This window comes from Impatiens glandulifera, chromosome 4 (genome assembly GCF_907164915.1).
Source record: "Impatiens glandulifera chromosome 4, dImpGla2.1, whole genome shotgun sequence".
Classification (NCBI taxonomy): Eukaryota; Viridiplantae; Streptophyta; class Magnoliopsida; order Ericales; family Balsaminaceae; genus Impatiens; species Impatiens glandulifera.
In genome coordinates this window covers 60,498,880-60,522,736 of record NC_061865.1, presented here as the reverse complement: position 1 = coordinate 60,522,736, position 23,857 = coordinate 60,498,880, and the positions used below count along the sequence as shown (strand labels likewise).

General features: G+C 30.7%; 5 protein-coding genes across 5 annotated transcripts; 3 read left to right on the top strand and 2 right to left on the bottom strand.

Annotated features, from left to right (window-relative positions):
* Window positions 1-2,051: 2,051 nt before the first annotated feature.
* On the top strand, window positions 2,052-4,466 carry LOC124936056 (probable inactive receptor kinase At1g48480). Its single transcript, XM_047476508.1, has 3 exons — window positions 2,052-2,882; window positions 2,962-3,603; window positions 3,686-4,466. The coding sequence occupies exons 1-3, from the start codon at window positions 2,168-2,170 to the stop codon at window positions 4,285-4,287; spliced, it is 1,959 nt and encodes a 652-aa protein (XP_047332464.1). The 5' UTR covers window positions 2,052-2,167; the 3' UTR covers window positions 4,288-4,466.
* A 3,541-nt stretch (window positions 4,467-8,007) lies between these two features.
* On the bottom strand, window positions 8,008-14,104 carry LOC124936028 (probable serine/threonine protein kinase IREH1). Its single transcript, XM_047476479.1, has 18 exons — window positions 13,297-14,104; window positions 13,134-13,207; window positions 12,868-13,050; window positions 11,550-12,788; window positions 10,675-10,847; window positions 10,331-10,577; window positions 10,160-10,252; window positions 9,951-10,091; window positions 9,782-9,874; window positions 9,485-9,689; window positions 9,319-9,404; window positions 9,157-9,245; window positions 9,032-9,083; window positions 8,887-8,946; window positions 8,619-8,798; window positions 8,471-8,548; window positions 8,231-8,380; window positions 8,008-8,162 (listed from the first exon to the last, which is right to left on the bottom strand). Exons 1-17 carry the CDS (start codon window positions 14,009-14,011, stop codon window positions 8,297-8,299), a joined length of 3,792 nt encoding a protein of 1,263 aa, XP_047332435.1. The 5' UTR covers window positions 14,012-14,104; the 3' UTR covers window positions 8,008-8,162; window positions 8,231-8,296.
* A 2,905-nt stretch (window positions 14,105-17,009) lies between these two features.
* Window positions 17,010-17,576, bottom strand: LOC124935595 (60S ribosomal protein L19-1-like). The gene is made up of 2 exons (XM_047476019.1): window positions 17,465-17,576; window positions 17,010-17,380 (listed from the first exon to the last, which is right to left on the bottom strand). The coding sequence occupies exons 1-2, from the start codon at window positions 17,574-17,576 to the stop codon at window positions 17,010-17,012; spliced, it is 483 nt and encodes a 160-aa protein (XP_047331975.1).
* Window positions 17,577-18,752: 1,176 nt separating this feature from the next.
* Window positions 18,753-20,499, top strand: LOC124936029 (protein C2-DOMAIN ABA-RELATED 4-like). The gene is made up of 3 exons (XM_047476480.1): window positions 18,753-18,875; window positions 20,022-20,117; window positions 20,203-20,499. Exons 1-3 carry the CDS (start codon window positions 18,765-18,767, stop codon window positions 20,497-20,499), a joined length of 504 nt encoding a protein of 167 aa, XP_047332436.1. The 5' UTR covers window positions 18,753-18,764.
* A 1,420-nt stretch (window positions 20,500-21,919) lies between these two features.
* On the top strand, window positions 21,920-23,144 carry LOC124936706 (uncharacterized protein At3g28850). The gene has a single exon (XM_047477225.1). It carries the CDS (start codon window positions 21,995-21,997, stop codon window positions 23,033-23,035), a length of 1,041 nt encoding a protein of 346 aa, XP_047333181.1. The 5' UTR covers window positions 21,920-21,994; the 3' UTR covers window positions 23,036-23,144.
* The last annotated feature ends 713 nt before the right edge of the window (window positions 23,145-23,857 follow it).

Sequence of the window (23,857 nt, the reverse complement as noted above, 5' to 3'; positions counted from 1 at the left end):
ATGCCAATCAAATCAAATTAGTTAGCATGTGCTTCTTGTATAATTTGATTATAATAGTATTTCAATAAGCGTATATTCAATAAGAAAATTACAGAGTTATTGATCATCGTATTATTGGAGAATCTAATGAACTTTGTTAAGATACAAACAGTGGTTCTTTCAGTAAGAATCCATGTCCCTAAAAGCACAGCACATAAATAATCAACTCTAAGTAGTTATTTCTTCTTAGATAAGCATGATTTTTAACCTAAGATGAAAATAACATCATCAATTAAAGGTGATCAATGTAAATAGAAGCTCTTCTCTGCTATCGTAACATATATAATCAAGACGAGAAACCTTAAACAAGGAATGTTAAGAGAAGAGTACCTCGATTCAATGATACTTTACGCGTCAACAATTCCACCGCCATTGTTAAACCTAGCTCATCCTTGTTCATCTCTTCCTATATGGGGTATAACTGGATCAATCTCGATAACGATTAGGGTTTCAAACTGGATTGAAAGATTGTTTATAAAATATAAATTTCTGTTTATGGTTAACGGTTACAAAGATTAGGGGTATAAATTCAAAATGTAATAGTTTAGGACCATATATGAAAATATAACAAATTTTAAGAGTATTTTATGAATTTTCACAATTCTTTTATTATATATAATCTTGACTTATAGAACAGAATTTCATTTATATTTAAATTTTCAATGAAAATTTAAATATAAATTTATTAGTTTAATGATGATTAGTTTGTTATAACATCTCTTAATTAATATTACTATAGATTTCTTTAAGGACACTTAATCTATTAGAATCCAATAAATAATCCCAACTTAAAAAATAATAAATGCAACTTTCCTCAATTTCAAATTATAACATAAGTTATTTAATGTGTAAAAGTGATCATTTTAATAATTTTATTAATAATATTTTTTTAGTAAATTGTAACGTCTAATTTAAATCAAAATATGTTAGGTAGTTCATCTGTCAATCTTTTTTTTCTCTAGAATGTCTAAGTTGGATGTAAGGTCAAAACTATATTTGTTTACTTACTTCATGAAAAATGTAACTAAATTATTTTAAAATATATAAAATAATAAGATTTTTGCCTATCACTTTTTATTTAATGATATATTATATACATTTAATCATGTAAGATTTCATTAGTAGATAATTTGAAGAAATAAAATTTTATAATCATCATTAAATTTTTATAAGAGTTTGATTTGAATTTTTTTATCTAAAATTAGTATTTTTTTTATTTCACTTTATTTATTCTATCACTTATTGTATTCCATCTATATATATATATATATATATATATATATATATATATATATATTTTTATGTAAGAAACACTCCAAAATCCACTGTCAATCCTACTCAGTTACCTTTGACAAAATATTTTAACTTTTTGTTTTTTTTATAGAACATTTTTTTAAATACGAATTTAATTTTTATTTACAGTTAAAGTGTAATAAAATACTAAAATACATTATATTCTCTTGTATTTCTATTATATACTAATATAACGGTCATTTAACTTAAAAAATTATTTTTTTAAAAGTAAAATCAAACAAAATTATTCAAAACCCATATAAAATTAAAAAAAAAACTCAAAAATCACAAACAAGCTTAAAGAAATCCAATACAATTTATAAAATTTAGAATGGTATATTTCTTTTAAAGAAAAAACAGTTAAATAAAAAGTTGATTTGAATTTTAAACAAAAACCAATTAATTTAGTTTTAAAAAGTTGATCAAATTTCTTTTAATTTAATCTAAAATTTCATTAAAAAACACTTTATTTAAAACTTTAATTTTTTATTTAATTCAATCACATCTTTAATATAAAATAATAAAAAAATCAATTTCAAATTTTACTTTATAATTAATGACTCTTTCTAATCAAAGTGATGAGATGTTAAGAGGAAGCTTTTAAACTTAGAATCAAACTAGACCTTTAAACAGATAGGAATAATAATTAATTTATTAATTAATTATTTTTTTATTATACCCATAGCCAGCCTGTAAATCTCTTTCCCTCTTCTTCTTTTCACTTTCTCTCTCTAAAAACTGTAAGAATTCCAGAGAGAGAAACAAGAGAGAGAATAATAACACTGTTATTTTGTACTCGCCATGGAAATATAAAACAAAAGCTTCATCTTTGAGAATGCCAGAAATGGAGGAATCTCTTTATTCGAAAAAAACCCATCTTGCAATGCTACTCTGTATAGCACTACTTTTTCTCTCTCTACCCGCCGGAAAACCAGATCTATCCGGCGACAGAGAAGCTCTTTTAACCCTTCGTTCAGCCGTCGGCGGCCGTACTTATTCATGGAACTCTTCACTTTCAAGTCCCTGTAAATGGTCTGGCGTTACCTGCGAGAACAACCGCGTTACCGCCCTTCGTCTCCCTGCATTCTCTCTCGCCGGAAAAATCCCAGACGGTACCTTCGGTAATCTTACCCAGCTACGAACACTCAGTCTACGATTCAATGCTCTATCAGGTTCTCTTCCGACTGATCTCGCGGCCTGTACTGAGCTACGTAATCTCTATCTCCAGGACAACAGATTTTCCGGCGAGTTGCCCGATTCTCTGTTTGGTCTACACCGACTCATCAGGCTAAACCTGGCTGGAAATGAAATTTCCGGCGAGATTTCATCTGGGTTTAATAATCTGACACGATTGAGAACTCTTTACCTTGACCGTAACCAGTTTTCGGGTTCCATTCCAGATCTAAGTTTTCCTAATATTGGACAGTTTAATGTTTCGTATAATCAACTTAATGGGTCGATTCCTGAAACCCTTAAAGCAATGCCGGCGAATGCATTCACCGGAAATTCCCTCTGCGGTAGCCCTCTTGATTCTTGCCCCGGCGACAACGGTATGATTCAAACTAATGTATGTAAATTCCATTTCTACACTCATGCATTATCATTGATATATGAATTCTAAATCTTTAGGTCCTTCTTCTCCGATTAACATCAAACCCAGTAACGTAAACAAGAAAAAGAACCTTCCCGGTGGCGCAATTGCCGGAATTGTAATCGGTTCTGTATTGGGTTTTCTGTTCATTCTCCTAATTTTATGTATCCTTTGCCGGAAAAAGAAGGGTAGAAAATCAAGTTCGGTTGAAGTAGCTGCGATTAAGCATTTAGACAATGAAATCTCAGAGGAGAAACCTATAGTCGGAGCAGATATCAACGGAAGAGGTAACAATGGCTACTCTGTTTCCTCTACTGTTGCCCCAGCTGCAACAATGACTCCCAAATCTGAAACCGGCGGTGCGAAAAAACTCGTTTTCTTTGGTAATTCAGCGAGAGTGTTCGATTTAGAAGATCTGCTTAGAGCTTCGGCTGAGGTTTTGGGAAAAGGAATGTCGGGAACGACATACAAGGCGGTTATGGAGATGGGTGTGGCTGTGGTGGTGAAAAGATTGAAAGATGTTATTGTTTCAGAGAAAGAATTTAAAGAGAAAATTGAGCTCGTCGGAGCTATGATTCATCAGAATCTTGTTCCTTTAAAAGCTTATTATTTCAGTAGAGATGAAAAGCTTCTTGTTTTTGATTACATGTCCATGGGTAGCTTATCTGCACTTCTCCATGGTGAGTTTTTAATGTTCGTGTTCGACGAACACTCGTGTTTTTGTATTGATTTTATCTAATTTGAGTTCTCGGACTTTAACAGGAAACAGAGGAGGAGGAAGACCTCCGGTTAACTGGGAAACAAGAATCAAAATCGCGATCGGAGCTGCCCGTGGTATTGAATACATCCATTCACAATCCCCAACCGCTTCCCATGGAAACATTCGAGCGTCAAACATCCTCCTAACAAATACCCATGAAGCTCATATATCTGATTTTGGGCTAAGCCAACTTGTTGGACCATCTACTAACCCATCTCGAGCTGCTGGCTATCGCGCACCTGAAGTAACTGATTCGCGAAAAGTATCTCAAAAGGCAGATGTTTACAGTTTCGGGGTCTTGTTACTTGAACTTCTCACGGGTAAAGCTCCAATGCACGCTTTAATGAACGAGGAAGGAGTTGATTTGCCGAGATGGGTGCAATCGGTTGTAAGGGAGGAATGGACTAACGAGGTATTCGATTTCGAGTTGTTGAGATTTCAAAATGTGGAAGAAGAGATGGTTCAACTATTGCAAATGGGAATTGATTGTGCGGATCAGTACCCCGATAGACGACCTACGATGGCGGATGTTAGACGGAGGATCGAGGCGATGAGCCGAAAAGAAGATTTGGATAGCAATAACATAAATGAAGATGAAGATTGATTTTAGAATTTGGTTGTTGTTTTTTCTAATGTTGGTTATTACTTATTATAATGTTATGTTGTTACTTATGTTTGAAATTAAATTGTTTTATGCCAAATTTATTTCCTTTTTTTGTACCATTTGTTTTTTTTAATGGATGATGAGGTTTATGTAATTATAGCTTTGAAACTTTTACTTTATGCTTTTTCTCAGTCACATGCAGGTTTAATTTTAACCTTTTTATGAAGACTTGCTTTTTAGGTAGTTGGCAGTTGAGTGGATTAATTATTATAAATATGTCAAAACAAGTCTTGTTTGCTTGGAATTATATGAATATATTAATTGATGTTTTTAAATTATTTTTTGTTTCATTTAATAAGTTAGGGTATTTGAAAAGATGATTAAAATATTTTAATTGGGATTTGAATGATAAATTTTAAATAATAAAAATTATTCTAAATTGTAGAAGTCAAACTTGATGATTTTGGTTTTCTAAAGTAGGATAGTTTCTCTATTATATAAGACATACATGATTTCAGATTCAAATTTCGCTCAATTTTTTTTTTTTATTTCAGTTTCTTTAATCTATATAAAAAAATTGTTTTTTTAAAAAAAAAAAATTAAACATAATCAAAAATCATTTAATCTACTATAATTTATTACATTACTCAATTTGATAACAAAATTACTAAAATATTATATATTTAAAAAAATATTTTATCATTATATATTAATATATTTTTAATAATTTCATGTAACAAATATAAAGACTATATTTTCATCATGATTTTTTTTTTGAAACCTAATTATATTATTATATTTTTTAATCATTTAATTTATCAATCAAAATATTTATATGTTATATTTATAAAATATAAATTTAAATATAATAATAATTCAAACAATTAAAACCCAAATATTTAAAACTCTCCAAATATCCAACATCAAACCAGTCTAGAGTATGTTGAATTTTTAGGATTTTGTATTTATTTATCAAAAATTCATATAAAAGTACATTGTAATAATTTAAATAACCTACTCTTCATATTTTTTTTTTCAAAAAATCAATAAAAATCATAAATATCCCATATATATATATATATATATATATATATATATATATATATATATATATATATATATATATATATATATATATATATTAAGAAATATATGGGAATGAGATGGGTCAATCTTATCTCTAATTGATGACAGAGATGTTCAATTTTATTACTCTGTTTTCTACCTACTATTGACAGCTCAAGTTTCATGACATCATAAATACATATTATAAGTGATCTCATTTTTATTAATTTATATATATAATTAATTTATTATAATAAAATATTTATGAAATTTCGGTAGTAAAAGTCGATTTAAAAGTTCAAAAGATGGTTCGATTACATCTTAAAATATTTTGAATTTAAGCGAAAATCATAATTATGAGATGTAATATTAGTTATTCTTTAATTAAAAAAAATATATATATATAATAAAATATTTACAGTTTACACATGTGAGTGTGATTTGTACCCTTCTTAGCTTCATCAGTTTTGAATTATTTTAATAATTTATAAAAATAAATATTATTCCACTCTTTATGAAATAAATTAATTTATTAACTAAAATATATAAAATATAATTTATTTTAAATTATTATTTTTTATTTATTTATATATATTAATACACTTTTAAGTATTTAAGAAAAATCACTTCCTTAAATCATCATTTTTTTTCTTCAACCGAACAAGGCCACTTTAATAAGTTGAGTTAGAGTTGACAAATAATGAAAAAGTTTAGGGACTTGTATATTATTTTCATATATGGTCCCACTTCCCAACCGTTACACATAGAAAATGGATAGAGTGTGTGATGTTTTGTCAGTCAGTCAGTCTCAACGGCTAATTTAATTTTGTTTTATTCTATGTTTTATAAACTGTATTTTTCTTATTTCATTTTCAAATCTTTTTAAAAAAATTAATATTGTATTCAAACTTTTTTCATATCTTAACCACCCTTAAGAGCTTTTTAATTTAAAATAGTTTTTTTAATTCTTAAATGTCAACAAGTAAATTATTTATTAAAAGTGGTTGGTTGGTGTATTGTTTATATTAAATTAGTATAATAATTTTACAAATGGTTTATACTATATTTTATGTAATTGAAATTAAATGACTATAACACGTGATGGGTATTTAAAACCTCCATTGTTGGTTTGACTTTATTGAAATAAAAAAAAAAAGAAAAAGAAAGAAATGAGAGTTATTGTTTGTAAGAAGACTTCTAATTAAAAACGAAAATGTAAATACATTTAAGCCTAATTATTAATGTAGTTGTAGATTATACATTAATTGTAAATACATTTACTTATTGTCTCACTTAATAAAGTTTGTTTGATTTTTCCTTTTTTAATAATAGTATCAAATTAATGGGACTAACACATTTTCGTAGTTTAAAAGTCTTACATAAGATATGAGTAAGAGATGAAAGGTCTCGAAAAAAAACTTAAAACTTTTGTCCCATCTTCAAAATTTGAATTCTCTCAAAATTAACATATTTATATATCAAATAATAATTAACCATTTAAAAATCGTGAATGGGAGTGCTCGTGCTAGTTTCTTATATTAAAAAAAATTATAATTAGGAGTGGATTGGATATATCGTAATTTTACAAAATCGATGAACTAAAAAAGATCCGAGTGAATGAAAAGGAAAAAATAAAAGATGGATTTCACTCTCAAAAGACATGCTATAAAAATAAACTCAATTTTTAAACTTCTTATTGGACAGGAATTAAGAAAGTTGGAGGTTAAAACACTTAAAAAAAATCTTCTAGCTTGAAAAAAAAAACCTTTTTAACTCTTCTTTATTAATATTAAGTTTAAATTAATGTATAAAAAATAATATTGTTATTTCGGTATAACAAAATCTCGATATAATACCAACAACAACATACGTTGTTTACTGAATATTGATGGTATGCTATGATTTTGGTACGGTATCGATATTATAACTCATACCGAATAATATTAAAATTTAATTATATTTTATTTTGATTTACAAAAATAAATTAATTGAAAATTTCATTAAATTAGGCGTGGTGAATCTAAATTTTGAAATGAAAATCATAACTTAATTATTTATAAATATTATATATATATATATTTAATTTCTAAAAATTCTTTGGGTACATATACTGAAATTTTTTAAGTAAAAATTTACTGTATCGATATTAGTATATACACTACGAAAAAATCGATATTTTTAATATTTTACGGTAAGATATCGATAATTTTTCTACCATGTAAAATCGAGAATCTATAGTCCCTCTCAACATAATAGGAATAATATTTTTAGGAATATAACTTTTATGAGGCACCACCACCATGATCCAGGCATCCAAGCAGCCTAGAAAAAGACTTTTCTCTGCCAAATTTTGGTCTGCTTATTGTTCCTTATAGACAAAGTTACATAAATAACATTTTCTTGGATGCCATTTGAATGAACACAAATTAACCATAGGATTTTATTTCTTTTTGTCAATATCTATCAAACTTTATTAAATTAAACTAATAATAAGCTTTATAAATGCACACAAATTGAATCAGCTTCATATGATTAAGGGCAATTAATTATTGAAATTTTTTGTCATATTCAATTCCACGAAAGTCAAACTTAAATGACTTAAACGTCACGATTGTAATTGTTTAATTTAATAATCTAAGTAGATTTTATTATTGATTAACAGGCAGAAACAGGATAATTTTCATTGCACAAGATGTCGGGTTTACGATACAAACTTAAGTCAGTCAAACCGAATAAAATAGTAAAACTCACTCTAAAATAACACAAGCGAAAATTGTTTGTGTCGGGATCAGCCTCCGAGCGCTCTTTCTCTGCAATTCCGAAGAATTAGTTAAACAAGATTGGATGGAACAATAGAACTTTTAAGTTTTGAACATACATTTACAGGATGGGTGTACAAAAATAGCCAAACGATCTTCGACGTCGAAGATCGTTGATAGGTGGTCTACACATCACGCCTCGTCTGGGCATCATCCTTCAATCCTTTAGATAGCAGATCGTAATTGATTGATGCCAATTGCGATAGATTCTGTAAAACAGGAAGAAAAATAAACGAAACTAACAAATTACTCACGACACGCCAGATAAATAAAATAAATAAATTGAAAAACAAACATGCCTTAAACGAGAAGTTACTGAAGGAATAGTTGACAGAAGAACCCGAGTCGAACTCAGCAAGACCGCCACATTCATCGCTCTGTTGAAAACAACGAAACAAATTCAAATACTTATAGAGTTTTAATCGTTTCTTACAAAAAATTATTTACCAATTCATCTTGGCGATTGCTCAGACAACTACTGCTACCAGTTGTGCTTCCATTTTCACTATCGTCGTATTCCAGTTCACTCGTGTGATACACATGTTCTTCCGAAGGATTCCATGTGTATCGGCTCGTGAAGTAACTCGTGTCAAGTGCACTCTCTGATGCAGGTATGAACGCAGCTTGCTAATAATCCAAACAAAACATTTGAACAGAACAGAACAAAACAAAACAAAACCATAAACCGAAAACCAAAATCCAAACAAAACCGAACCTTCTGTCTGGCAAGAGTGTCGTCCCAGTTAATATCTCTGAAAAATGGATGTTGCTTCACCTGGATTCAAATTCCCAAATTATTATTTATTTTCGAATTAGTCATAATAGATGATAATTTTTTCTTTAAATATATAATTTATCACCTCAGCTGCTCCTCGGGCTCCGAGTCTCTGATGAGGATCCTCGGTTAGTAACCTGGGATATTCAAGCATCAATGGCTGTCAAGTCTCGGACCAGAAAAAAAAACTTTAAGAAGAGAAACTCTCACCTGTCAATTAGATCGTGTGCATCATAACTCATTTCTTCCGGCACATTTGGCCATGGTATCTTCCGGTTCAGAATATTGTCAAATATCATCTGAAAATTCCAAATTAAACATTAGTTAAATTCCTGAGGAAAACGCTCATATAAAAGAAAGCGCGATTATGACCTGAGGATGCTCTGCATTGAAAGGCGGAATGCCAACAATCAGCTCGAATAAGATAACACCCACAGACCACCAATCAGCTGTCGTGCCTGCACAAATCGAATATAGTTGTAATAAAATACAAATCAATATGCACAACCGATTGCTAAATAAACTGGTCCAAACCAACCATGCCCAGTTCCTAAAAGAATTTCAGGTGCTAAATAATCAGGTGTTCCAACTGCAGATCGGGTTTTCCTTTGTTGATTACGCTCAGAACTTGGCAATTGATTTTCATCTTCTCCCATTAACGACGACGTTCCACTAACTGCCGGACCAGATAAATCATCTGTGCTATCGATTAGCCCAACTTTTGAAAGCCCAAAGTCAGTCAACTGCATTTACAAATATTAACAACACATTTAGGTTAGCCATAGCATATAGATGAAACCTTTAGTCATAGCATATAGATGAAACGCGAAATCACCTTAATGTGCCCATCATGTGCGATCAACAAATTATCGGGTTTTAGATCACGATGAACTACATTAAGAGAGTGCAAATATTCCAAAGCAAGAACCTGTTCACCAATGAATATGTAAAAATGGGGAGAACCAAAAGTTTTTTTGGTTCTTTTTAAAAAAAACATGACTTACAACTTCGGCTATATATACACGAGCAACATCTTCATCTAAACAGCCGAGATTTCTCAACAACGAATACAAATCTCCACCGTTCAAATACTCCATCACAAGGTACAAGTTTTCCCGACAAGTAAATGAATAGAAGAAGCGAACCTGAAAATTACCATGTTCGTTAACACTCAATACGGTTTAAGATTAGAAAACCTACCTTCTTCACTTACCACAAAAGGATTTCGAACAGATATCAAAATATTACGCTCTGCCAAAATGCTCTCAACAGCATTTTTGCAAATCATATCTGCCTTTCTAAGAACCTGCAGAAAAAAGAAAGAACCCATAAAACATAAACACTCGAAGAACAATTATTAAAAAAAAAATGAACGAAACCGTACCTTCATAGCGAAAAGGTCCCCTGTTGTTCTCTTTTTCGCAAGAAAAACCCGACCAAATGCCCCACGACTGATTGGCTTTATGATCTCAAAATCATCTATGGATGTTCTGTCTTTAGAAGGATGAACAGGGCTAGCTCTCAAGCTTCGTACAACATCGTCTTCCGACGCTGCATCCTCGTCAGTAAACGTACTTGATAAATCAACCTTCTCATCATCAACTAACTCACAGAGCTGTAAATACTTCTCCCTATAGAATAAAGACAAGACACTCTCATCACTCAATATATATATATATATATATATATATAAAAAAGAGGTTTTCAAATAATTAAATTTCTGCTCACCTAATAAGCTTCTCTATACGCGTACCAAACGTCTCTACAGTGAGTCCATCTAGCTTTCGCCGCTCTATTACAAGCCTCAAGTCCTCGAGACAAGTAAGTAGATATGATGATGATCGATCATCGTCCAAAGGTGCATTTGCTACGCATCGAGCAATGTCTGCTAGTTCGTTCATCTATCCAATAATATTTTATACATTCTTAGCAGGTTGTGGATCAATCTATCAGAATCAAAATAAACACAGGCAATCTTTGATAAAAATTAAGTTCTTATTTGAATTAAGTCTATAACTGTCATTTAGATTCAGCTCCAATTAAGCTAAATAAATAAGTTAGAAAGTCTAGCTTAATTCGAATGACTTAATTAGGTAATATTGTAGGAACATAGAAATGACAACAACTTTAACCACGTAAATTAATCAAATTACGCAAGTATCAGGGTAAAATAATCTTTAAGTATTTTTCCCACATTAGTTCCAACATCAAACATCACCTTGGTGGAAATCAGATGCGGTAAAACTTGTTACACAGCAGGAGACAATGGATTTAATCGAGGAGCTTAGGGGAGAATAAAAAGGGTCATGGCTTCCTTTTCTTGTTTCAATTTGTTTCATGTTGCATTGAATTTAGAGTATAGTATAAATCCTGCTCTATACAAAGGAAAATTACCCGAGTATACTCAGGTCCCTAAGGGGTATTTTAGTTATTGGGACAACTTTGTAACCCAACTAACTCATTAATAAAGTTTTCCTAAAGGATTTTTCTCTAAAAAAGTTCCACCTTTTATATCAAGTACTTGATATTAAGATATTTTCATTTGATTTAGGTCTTTATCTTTTCAGTCACTTAACTAATTCGACACTTAAATTCAGTTTTACCTGTGGAAGATCGTCTTGTTCTGAAAACGATCCCTTTCCCGATAGCAACAAGTCAAACTGACTCGTCCTTGGTGTCAACAATGGAGACCGAGGTGTAATGCTACCTGCAGACGAAGTTGTCATTCCTTGATCAGACTTCGGTCCAAATCGTGTCTTACAAGACATGGCTTTAAGATCATCCATGAAAACGACAGATCCAGAAGCAGACCCAGATCCATCGGTTTCATGAAGACAGTCGAGCATGTCCTCCGATCCTCTACGTGACCAATCACTGAGTTTTGGAGAAAGAAGATCTGAATCTTCAGGGACACTTGAATTATAAGACTCCACCAACTTTTCAAGTGTCTCGGCTATTCTTGCAAGACGATCGTTTACATTAAGACCCTTTTGGTCACATCTATCTGCAACAGCACAAATTCCCGAATGATCTTCTACGTGCGAAGTTTCAACATCTTCTTCACATATCCGACATATTATCGAATTCCCTTCGAATATATTCGGTTGATCTCCCCAATAACCCCACGACGCTTTATGCTGATGTTTGGAAGAACCAGCTTGAGAAGAAGAAGATGGCTTATTAGCCATAGCCAAATCAAAATCGGAATTAACTCGTCTATTTCTATTTATCTTCGACGAAACTTTCTGCTCCTCCACCACTGGAACAGGCGATTCTTTCGGATTCTTGAGAGAAGATGATGAAATTTTATTCAAAGGAGGGAGAAGGGTTTTTTCAGTCTGTACTGTCTTTTCAACATGTTGCTCTTGACTGTATGATTTCCTTGATGATGGAACTGCTTTCGTGGGCTTTACAGCACTAGAACTTATCCCAACCCTTCCCACCTTTACTGGATCGGGGACCTGAAGAGATTGACGAAGCTGAAATACGTTTTCATCTTCAGCCATCCCGGTTTCTTTGTGGAACTGTAACAACCTTGTACACCTAGTAAGAATGAACAGCATTCTTGTATGTAGCTGTCTGAGTGTCCCTGGAGGAAGTTCCTGACGTCTGTCATCTAATTCTTGAACTATGCTCTCACATTGTAACCAAAACTCTCCAGGCGATGTCATTGCACATCGACGAGCCAAAACCAGCAAATCCTCGATGGTCTCTTGCCATTCCGGCTGGATTTCTGCACCCTTTTCCAAGATTCCAATTAGATCTGCGGCAAAAATATGCAGGTCTGTGTCTACCTCTTCTTTTGCTTTGTCGAATTTCACTCTTATCATAACCAAGACACCCTGCATAAGAAATAAAAAGAAGAGAGTAAGATCGAACCGATCATTCTTCTTTCTTATTCACTAAAGACTCGATTATTACCTCCAGGTTATTCTGTCCTCGAGGTTTCCAAAGTGGGAAAGGGCGTACACCTTTGGAGTTCAATTCATGTGAGAAACTCTTAATATCTGCAGGAAACCTCTTTCTTGGTGCACTTGTAACGCGAAGAATAGCTTGAAAACGAGGTGATTCAGACTCTTTCGGATTTTCAAAATCATAAGATGTCTGATTTTCAAAATTAAACAAGTTTCAGCCATTGATCATTATGAAGTCATGAAAATTGGGATCAATGAAGATGGTGTGTATACCTTCATCTCAGGTGTGATACATAATTCAGAACTTTTCAAGCCTCTGGAACGATTCAAAGACGAACTAAATTGGCCTACAAATTAACATAATTCTAAATCTGCTCGAACTAATCAAAAGTGTATACTAAGTAGTTCTAGCTGAATTAAGAAGAATGAATCATACCAGCCTCAGTTGAAGATTCCTCATTCTGAAGTCTTGACCTTGTCTGGACAAATGGACTCTGGTCTCTAGATGGGTCACTCCCAGTTGACATATTATCTGAATTGCTTCCATTATTATCAGCCAATCCTCCAAAACCAACATTTTCATTCGAACCCATCTTGCCCTGATTGATCGATTGCTTCCTTTCGCCATTACCAGTGGCCGAAGAAGAAGAACAGCCATTCCCACTTCCGGGTTTTGATAGATTACTAACACCGATAGCAGATACCTTTTCTCCCCTAAACCCAAAAAAACTCTCCTGAGGCAAAGGCCCTGACCTAGTTTTAATTCTATTCAATCCCAATGATGATGCAAGAAGCGGCGTTACAGACGAGGGAATTTCATTCACTTCCGTTCCTTTTCTCGGCTTGGAAGCAGATGAAGAAGCACTAGGCGGCGGCGGCGGCTGGGCTGATGGAGGCTGAAGGCGGGTGGGTTCTTTGGTTTTCAAATCCTTCTCCTTAAGACGAGGCTGTTTGAGAGCATCTTTGAGTTGAGGTTGACGAGAAGAAGACCCAGAAGTAGAACTGATCTGTTGATCTTCCTTGAGGGATTTAACTTTCTTTTTATCGGATCTGATGGGGGAATTGGAACCGAAGGATCGAGGACTGTTGGATCCGTCGGGGCTAGAAGTGTCGGATTTCTTTGAAGAGAAGAATCTTCCTTTGAATACCATCTTTCCTTTAGGATTTCATTGATGATTTCATCACTTCTTCCCACAAATCAAAGAAGAGCCTTTGAATGAAAAAGAGGCCTGAAATTGAAAAGTAGAGTGGGAGTTTTCATATGGACAACAGTAACAACTCTTTTCAGAGATCAAATGCAAGTGGGGAGTTGTTGTGCACGCGCTTGCGCGTGTTACAGAAAAAAGGGGCGTGTGGATCGTGTTTAAATGAATAAATTGATTTGTACTAATATGATTATAAATTCAAACATTATTTTTGTTTCTAAATTTTTTTTTTTATAAGTATAAAGTATAGGAGGTCTCGTTTTTCTTTTCACCAAATATGTTGATGTTGTATTTTTGTTCGGTTAACATATTATTTAGTTTGGTTGGATTTTTCGTCTCGGTTTTTTATGTTTCGAATATTATTTCCAATTTTTAGAAGGTCGTTTATTGCTTATACTTGTCAAATGTCTTGGTGATATATTCTCGACTCTGCATACATTTTCTTCTTAGTAGTAATAGTAAATTAGGTGAAATTGATAGATCTAGAGTTGTTTTTATTTTGTTCAATATAGAATTTTTTTAAGCTGATTTTTTATTTATTTTTATATGTATTTTCTATTGATTTGTACAAGTTTCTCATTATTTTGACCATAAATATGTAGATGATGAGTTGTTACATGATATAACATTTTTCGGTGTTGCTTACTAACTCACGGGCAGGGGCGGAGCCAGAATGAAAAATTATTTGGGGCTGACTCCAACTTGCATCTCAGATTTAACTTTTTAGGCTCCGTTTTTTTTTCAATAAAATTTTCACTATTATTAGAAGATGGAGACTCGTCATGCCCTCTCAATGCACACGCTTGCAAAGTGAGTCACCGAGTGCTTTCAATAGTTGTTGTAAGCCGTAATCTGTTATTTTGTTTTTTATCTGAAGACTGTGCATTCAGTACTTTGTCAATATGATAAGGATATTCATTAGATTATCAAGATATTCAACTGCCCTCTTATGTGGTGAAATATTACATCATATATGCATAACAAAAGAGCATATATCCCCATCATTAACTCGTTTTCAATATTTGAATTCATTTATTGTAAATATAGGTTTTTGGGTTGCTTATGTTAAAACAAAAAACATGGGAAACAAAAAACAGTATCTTTCAAAGGAGAGTATTCTAACCAAGTAAATTTCTTAAACCAATGACTTTAGAACTGTCGATTTTGATTTCTAAATTTGGTCGGCGGGTACTCATCCTTAATAGGTTGATATGACCCATCTTGATATAAGCTCGTCTAATTTCATCCATTTGATTAAAAGGATATTTCCATATCGGAATACGTAATGCTGGATCAAGTTTAAGAAAACTTACATCAACATCAATTTTAGGAGATTTGTTAGGTTTTTGAGCAGGGATATCAAATTCTTTATTTAAATACCGAATCAAACCAATGTAACTATTTTAACTTGTTTATTAATATTAATTTATATTTTCTTATAAATTTTTGAAATAGTTTAAAATTAAGAATTATAAAACACTATTATTATTTTAATTTTTATATTTTACCCTTATAAATAATTTGTATTATTAATTATATTGAAATAAATAAAAATAATGTATAATTATTATATAAATATAATTTTAAAATAAATAATATTATTATATGATTTACATTATTTTATATATAATTATTTTAATAAAATTAAAATAATATAATAATGAATTAGTTTATAAATAAATTATATTTTAAAATATAATAAATTAAAGGTGAGGCCAGGTGATCAGATCATCTTACCTCATTTTCACAATTTGGTTACATAGCCAACTGGGCTGAGAGTCATATGTTAAACACATATATAAAATATTTTATTTTAAGATTTTAATTTAGGTGGGGCTGTAGCCCACCCTAGCCCATGCGTGGCTCCGCCCCTGCTCACGGGTAATGACAAATTTCATTGTCGCTTAGAATTTTGATAGAGATTCTTTCGACACCACATGATTTGTTTATTCGACTTACTCTACTTCTTTACTAATCGTATACAACTCAAACAAATTTGTATTTGGAGTACCTTTAAGAAATTTCAAAATTATTACATCTTCTCCATTATAATTTTATTTTTTATAAATTTATCATACTTAATACTAGATTCTCATTTAATAGTTTAAAATTTTTAAATGATATTTTGTATTATTTATAAATTAATATTTTGTGTAACTCTTTATTTAAATTAATGAAAATTAACATCTATCAAGAAAAAATAATCTTAAACTTATTTGAGATAATGAAATAGATTAATGATATTTTTCATTTTAATCAAATTAAAACTAATTTTCGTTTCTATTCAAGAAAAAATAATCCATAAAGTATTTAATGTTGAAAACATTCTTATACATAATTAATTCTTCCCCCAATAACTTATTCAAATCAATTTTACATGTTTTCGAGGCTGAGTTCACGGGTTGTTTTTCCATGTCTATCAATTTTAGTAAACATATAATATAATATCTATCAATATTAGTCTCATTATGTAATATAATTGATTATCTTGTATTACATAATAAATTCATAATATGATTATAAATTTAGATAAAATTGTTTTTGTATTAGTATATGAATTCAATTCATATTCTACCACTAGTTTTAGTATATATTCCAACCTCCACATTATGTTGTGACTTAATACTATAAATATTTCTTTCTTTTTTGAAAAAAATAGGCGAGCATTGATTATCGACATTTCTATCATTATTCTCAAACCAAATTTAGGACAGGGTATATATACTCTTCCATGTCGCATTGTTTGGCATGTTAGAGGTTCCTTAAATCGTTCTTAATCCATATAATCTCATTAGGGAATATGATTAAACAAAAATTTGAATGTTGATGATAAACAATTTACAACTAAATATAGTCATTAACAAGCTACTAATTATTTCTCACTTGACATAGAATACATTTAATAAAATTTATTAGTGTTTTTAAATTGAATTAACTATAGAATTCACTTAAAACAATTCTTTATTTTCTCTATAGCTTTCTTCGTATTCAACAACTTGTGAATATTTTCTATCATCACACGTTTATTCTTGAAAACACCTCCTTTGATCTTCATATACATGTCGCGGTACATATGTTTATCGATTTTATTGAATTCTCGATACTTTCTCAGCAAACTCCTTAATACTCTTGTCCTCCTCATCCACAAGACTTTCAAAGGCAATCTCGCCTCCTTCTTTCCCTTGCGTTTCCCTAATCCCGAATGCCTTCCTTTTTGTTTTGCAACCAAGGTCTTGCGAGCACGAGATCTTGAATGGATTTTTGTAGGCCTTTTCATTACATATCCATTCTTAACCAACATTCTTGTGCTCATCCCTACAAATTGTCAATTAAGTTAACATTATAGTATTTGCGATCATTTTAACATACACAACAAAAGTTAAAATAAAGAAATTATACTTGAATTGGCCATGGAAATGAGAGGCGTCTCGTTAGGGTCGAGCCAAACCCTTCCTTTTCCACAATCCATTACACTTGCTGCTAATCGTTTCTGTAGTTTCAGAGACACCATTTTTATTCGGGAAATTAACAACTAAGTCAATCTCTAATTATATGAAATATGATTAATTAAGCTATAAGTAGGTATATATATATGTGTGCATGGTTAAAATAATTTCCTTGGTAGCCACGAAATAAGGCATTACTTTTATTCATAGTGGTTTGACATTTTGGTGCTTTAACATGTGTGAGAACAAATATTGCGTGGGGAATCAATTATATATATACACTTCTAGATGCTTAGGAAATTCAAATTTAGAATAATTGTATGAAAAATTATATTAATTAATTAGCTTATTAGGTATGTCATTGTTTTTATTTTGACAAATATTACAAAATATATTTTGTAAAAAAATGATCAAACTTTTTTCTCAAGTATGATCAAAATATTTGTTTTCATCTATTTATTTTTATATAATTCAATACATATTAAAAAATTAAATAAAATCACTTCTACATAATTACTCCATCACTTTTTAAAAATGATTGTAATTATGACAAACTAAAAATAAACTCATTATATTTTGTTAAATAATTTATGTTTTTAGGTTTTTTTTTTGACTCATTTATTGACCTTAATTATTTTTCATTCAATCATTTTTAATGTAAATATTATAACACTTTATTGATAATGGATAGGTTATTTGAAAACTCTTGTTTTTGTCGAAGAAACAATCGTAAACATTTTTTAAAATTATCAAAATAAATAATGAGATTGATTTTATTTTCATTTTATATGAAATATGTAATTAAATTATTTTATGTGAAATTGAATAAAAATTTGATTTTTTTTTTTTTTTAAATAAAGTTACATAAACCATTATATGGTCAATGTATTTACTATATCTTCTCTTATTTTAATTATTTTATACTTTAATGTTCTTTAACAATTTTGATATAAAAATATATTTATTAATTACCAAAATTATATATAGTTTAAGATTTTCGGAGATGGAGGAAAGCCACAGAAATAATTAAGAACGTTCACCACCACATTTTCAATCTCTAATTATATACAGAGCTAGAAATTAATTAATTACCGTAAATTAAATTGACAAATTTATAAGGTTCTATTTTACATTTTCATTTTATGTCCTTATTCTAATTCCCACAAACCAATGTTTTCTAAAATGAATTTTACGATTTGGGTATCAGCAGGAACAACCGTTTCTTTAGTTGGATTCTGGCTATTGCGATCTAAATGGATAGACGTTTGGGTCTCTTACGCGTCCATGTTAAACGCGGTATTAATCTTGCCATTCGCGATATGATCAGCAGCGATCCTTATGCTGTAGTTGAATTGGGTAATCAGGTTCAATATCTCTCTTTGCTCATGAAAAATAAAATAAAAATATTTTAATATTTTTATTAATGAAACTGCGTTAATGATTGAGGATATATATAAATGAAATAAGATATCATAAAAAAAATTGAAGTACAAAACTATAACAAAATCTTCAACATCAAACTAATCTCAGAAATTTGGATGATCACGTTTTAATATATATATATATATATATATATATATATATATATATATATATATATATATTAAGGGAAATTAGAGTTTGGTGAATTTAAAAATTAATTAGAATAAATTTAAGGAAAAATAAATGAAATGAGTGGATGAACATGAATTTTACTCTTTTTGTTTAAAATTAAATAAGCTTATAATAGCAAGTTAAATTGAAAAGAAAAAGAAAATTATGAGGCACTTCAAAATCTTGATATAAAAAGAAAAATTTGGGATGGGCCAAAGCTCACCTGTGCCATAATAATGTAGATACTCTCGATATTTTTTTGTTTGATAAAAGAATGAGTTATTTAAAATTTATTTTAAATAAATTAATTAGTAAAATATTTAAATTTAATTAATATAATGTAATATATTTTAATATTTTAAATAATGAGGTATAATATTCCAACTAAATTTTAATTCTTAGAATGATAAAAAAAATTAAAATGAAAAGTAACCTATTTGAGCTATAAAGAGTGGGTGAAGGGCAAAATAATAATTTTTTTGCATTTTTTTTATTGAACTGGTTATAATTTAATTAGTGGTTAAATTACTTTAATGTTATAAGAAAAACTATTTAGTTCTTAGGTTCAAATCTTGGAGATTATTATTATTATTATTATTATTATCTGGAAAGGTAGGGTGCCCTATATATATATATATATATATATATATATATATATATATATATATATATATATATATATATATATATATATATATATTTTATGAAACTTTTAAAATTTAAGAAATATTGTACACCAATTATCTTAATTAGATAAATAAATATTAATAATTATAAAAGATAAATGGTCATGATTGTTATGTCTCTGCATGCATGTGGTATATATATATTATATTTTGATGATTATATATATTTCAAGTATGGGCTTTATTAATTATATATATTGAAAGTGTTATGGGATAATTTATTGAATACAGAAAGTAAAGACTCACGTAGTGAGAAAAGACATAAATCCCAAGTGGAATGAATATTTAACTCTTTCCATCTCAGATTTCAATGTCCCAATCAAGTTGGTAAGTTTTAATTACTATGAGATAATTAAGAACATAAGATTACAAAACATATGAAACAAAACCGATGAATTCCTCGCCCGTGCAGACGGTGTATGATCACGACACTTTTAGTAAAGACGACAAAATGGGAGATGCAGTTTTCGATATAAAAGAGTTTGTGGAATCCATGAGGATGGATCTAATAGGGCTCCCAGGAGGAACTGTGGTGACAAGAGTGCAACCGTCGAGACAAAACTGTCTTGCAAAAGAAAGTTGCATTAGTTGGACCTCGGAAGGAAAAGTATATCAAGACATGGTACTTAGGTTGAGGAATGTCGAATGTGGCGAAGTTGAACTCTCCCTTAATTGGATTGATCTACCTGGTGCTAGGGGCATTTGGTAATTTCATTATCTTCCCCCATAATGCATGCATGTTTATTGTCAATAGCCCTAATTTTTTAACTTAATTAGTTATTAAATTTTGTATAATTTCCTATGCGTCATTGAGATGGAATAAAAAAGAAAAAGCTAACTAGCATGTAAGAAGATATCGTTTATAAAATTGAGAAGGAAATATTTTTGGAGGACATTAAACTCGCTAAACATTATAAAGAAACGATTATTTTGATGAAAATATCTATCATCGGAAAATAATGATTTTGACGACGTTATTTTAAACCATGATTAACCACACTAGAATACATTAGGGTCACATTGTACCAAGGTTATTGATTAAGGTCATTTGATAATGACACTATAAAATATTAGATAATGAATCATGGGCTTCCATCCCCTATAAAGTAAAAAAAATAAAAAATTCATTTTTGTTCAAATAAATTTATTTACTAATATTATTCAAAATAAAATATATAATTACATATGCTTTCATGATCACTTTTAAATAATAACAGCAATAATCACTTATAAAATAAAATATGTTTAGAACCTTTTATTTTAGTTATGGAATTAAGAGATATTGAGTTAAATTTATAAATTTACTAAAAATTAATATTTTTCTTCCAGATGTATTATTTTTTATACTTGAATTGAATAATTTCTTTAAATTATAATTTTTTTTATTACTATGGGAAATATACTTGTAATAATTTTTTAAATTAAAATAAATAAATAAAAATCAATTTTTTAGGGACACAAACTTAAAATAATAAACAAACAAAATACATTTAATAGTGACTGAGTAAAAGACAAGATTACATGTATGGTCATTAAGAAGACAAGTCTCCCTTGAATTGTAACCATCAATTATTTATATTGTTTGGTTTGAAAATATATCCTAACCACAATATAATGGAATCTATTTTATTTTCTTATGCACATTTTCTTAAGATAAAAGACTTAGAAATAATGTTATCTAAACTCAAATTCAATTCAATTTAGATTATAATCAGAATTAAGGCTTTTTTTTTTATATATAATTATATGGAAATAAATAATATTGTTTATCTTTATTACTTTGGATAAAATAATGCGATTCTAATACATCTTGAGGTAATCTCATGGTGTATTTTTGAACCATGGATTAATAAAATGCTAGATTATTGATCGAAACCATTTAATATAATCAAAATAATTTTAAATAAAACAAACCCTAAATATTCAAAACAAATTATCTAGTACACTCAATTAATCCAAGTACCAAACAAAACAAATTAACCATGCCAAAACTCGTACCACAAGCCAAATTCAAGGCTCAAATTCAAGGCTCAAATTCACAAACTTGATTTTTTTCAAACCCCACCTAAAAGATAAGAATCATTCTCCACCACCCAATTCAATACCCCCTTCAAACATTTCCTCTAAAGTCTAAACCCTCATCCTTTCATTCATCACACACTATAGTTTCTCTAAAGAGAAAACAAAAATCGAAAACTTGAAACATGGGTTGTGCCTCATCCAAACGTGTAGATGTAGCCCTAGACGTGTATCGCCCCGCCCCATCAAGCTTTGCCGTTTTCGATATCAATTCCATAGAAGAACCATGGCGTGTCGCTAATGATACCGAATTCGAAAACCCTGAAAAATCAACTCATGTCCCTGCCCTTGTTCTCGCCAAGATAGATAAGCTTGATTCCGACGGTCCTCAATCATGGGACGAGGTTAGTAAAGCTTTGGAAGATCTCAAACCCAACCTAAACGACCCAATTGTCAATCCAACTGTCAATCCGATAAACGTCACTAAAAGTACTCCCCCAAAACCGCCACTAAAAACCTCATCTTTCCACACCTTAGAAGAACTCGATGCCAAACTATCCCCTAAACCCGAAAAACCCGAGAAACCCAACAAACCCGTCGTTGTTGTTGATACCTTCAAGCCGAAAGTACCTCATCCGGTGGTGAACAAATCGTCGTCGTTAAAGAACAACATATTTATCATGATGGATAAACAAGAAAGGGAGAAAGAAGGTAAAGAACCGGGTCCTGCTAGATGGGATCCGTTAAGCGACTATCCGGAGTTGATCCCTCCGGGTGGTTCCGACACGGTCGTTCTTTATAGCACGTCCTTGGGAGGAGTAAGAAAGACATACGAGGATTGCAACAGAGTGAGGTCGATTCTCGAGAATCATCAAGTGGTGTTCGACGAGCGTGATGTTTCGCTTCACGGGGAGTTTTTGAGTGAGTTGAGGGAGTTGATTGGAGAGGAAGGGAGGGTGGTGCCGAGGTTGTTTGTGAAGGGAAGGTATATTGGAGGGGCGGAGGTGGTGGTTGGTTTGAATGATGCGGGGAGATTGGCCCGGTTATGGAGTCGGGTTAGGGTGGAAAGAGGGGTTGGTAGACAAGGGTGTGATGGGTGCGGTGGGGCTAGGTTTGTGCCTTGTTTGGATTGTGGGGGGAGCTGCAAGATTGTGGTTGGAGATGAGAAAGAGAGGTGTAGTAAGTGTAATGAGAATGGATTGGCTCATTGCCCTCTTTGTCTCTAGCTAGTTTTGATTCGAAAACCAAACAAGACTTTACTTGTTATGTGTAATAATGTGTGTATGTGAACTTGCTATATATACTTATATTGTTCTACACTTTTTATATCTTGTATTTGGTTTGAATTGGGTTCCTTATACCCTTTATTTGGGATACCTAAATGAAAAAAACAAATAGAACTTTTTCAACTTTTTCTTACTTTGTAATGTTAAAGGGTCGAAGCAAAATTGGAGAAATATAAATTTCTTTAGCAATTAATAATTTGTCTTTAATCTTGTTATATAAGGTTAAATTATCTTTGCCTGAGTTGCATGATGCAGTATTTAGAATTTATTCTTCAACTCAGGGTATCAAGTGATTAGAGTCGATGCCTAAGAATCAACTTGTGAGGTCTCATATTAAAAAATCACACTAAATATGATTTATTCATAAGAGTGAAACTAATAAACTATAAATATTTTAATGGATACCTTTTGAACTTGAACTATGGTGACATAATAGTTTTTTCGGAATATTTATAGTCTATTTCCTTATGAGTAACGGTACATAAGTTCGGAGCGTTACATCTTGTACCATAGTCGACTTGGTGGTATAAAAAGTGTCGCGTGAATTACTTCTAGAGTCCTAATTGGGAGAGTGGGTTTGGGACTACGAATGGTATCGTGAAGGTTGTGGTGACACATTGGTTTGCTTAAGGGTATTATAGCCTATTCTTCATGGGTAACGATAGTCAGGTTCGAGACGTTACAAAATAATAATAATATTGTTAAATTCTCCTTTATTTTTGTTTAAAACTTTGGTTTAATAAAAATTAATTTAAGGAAAAT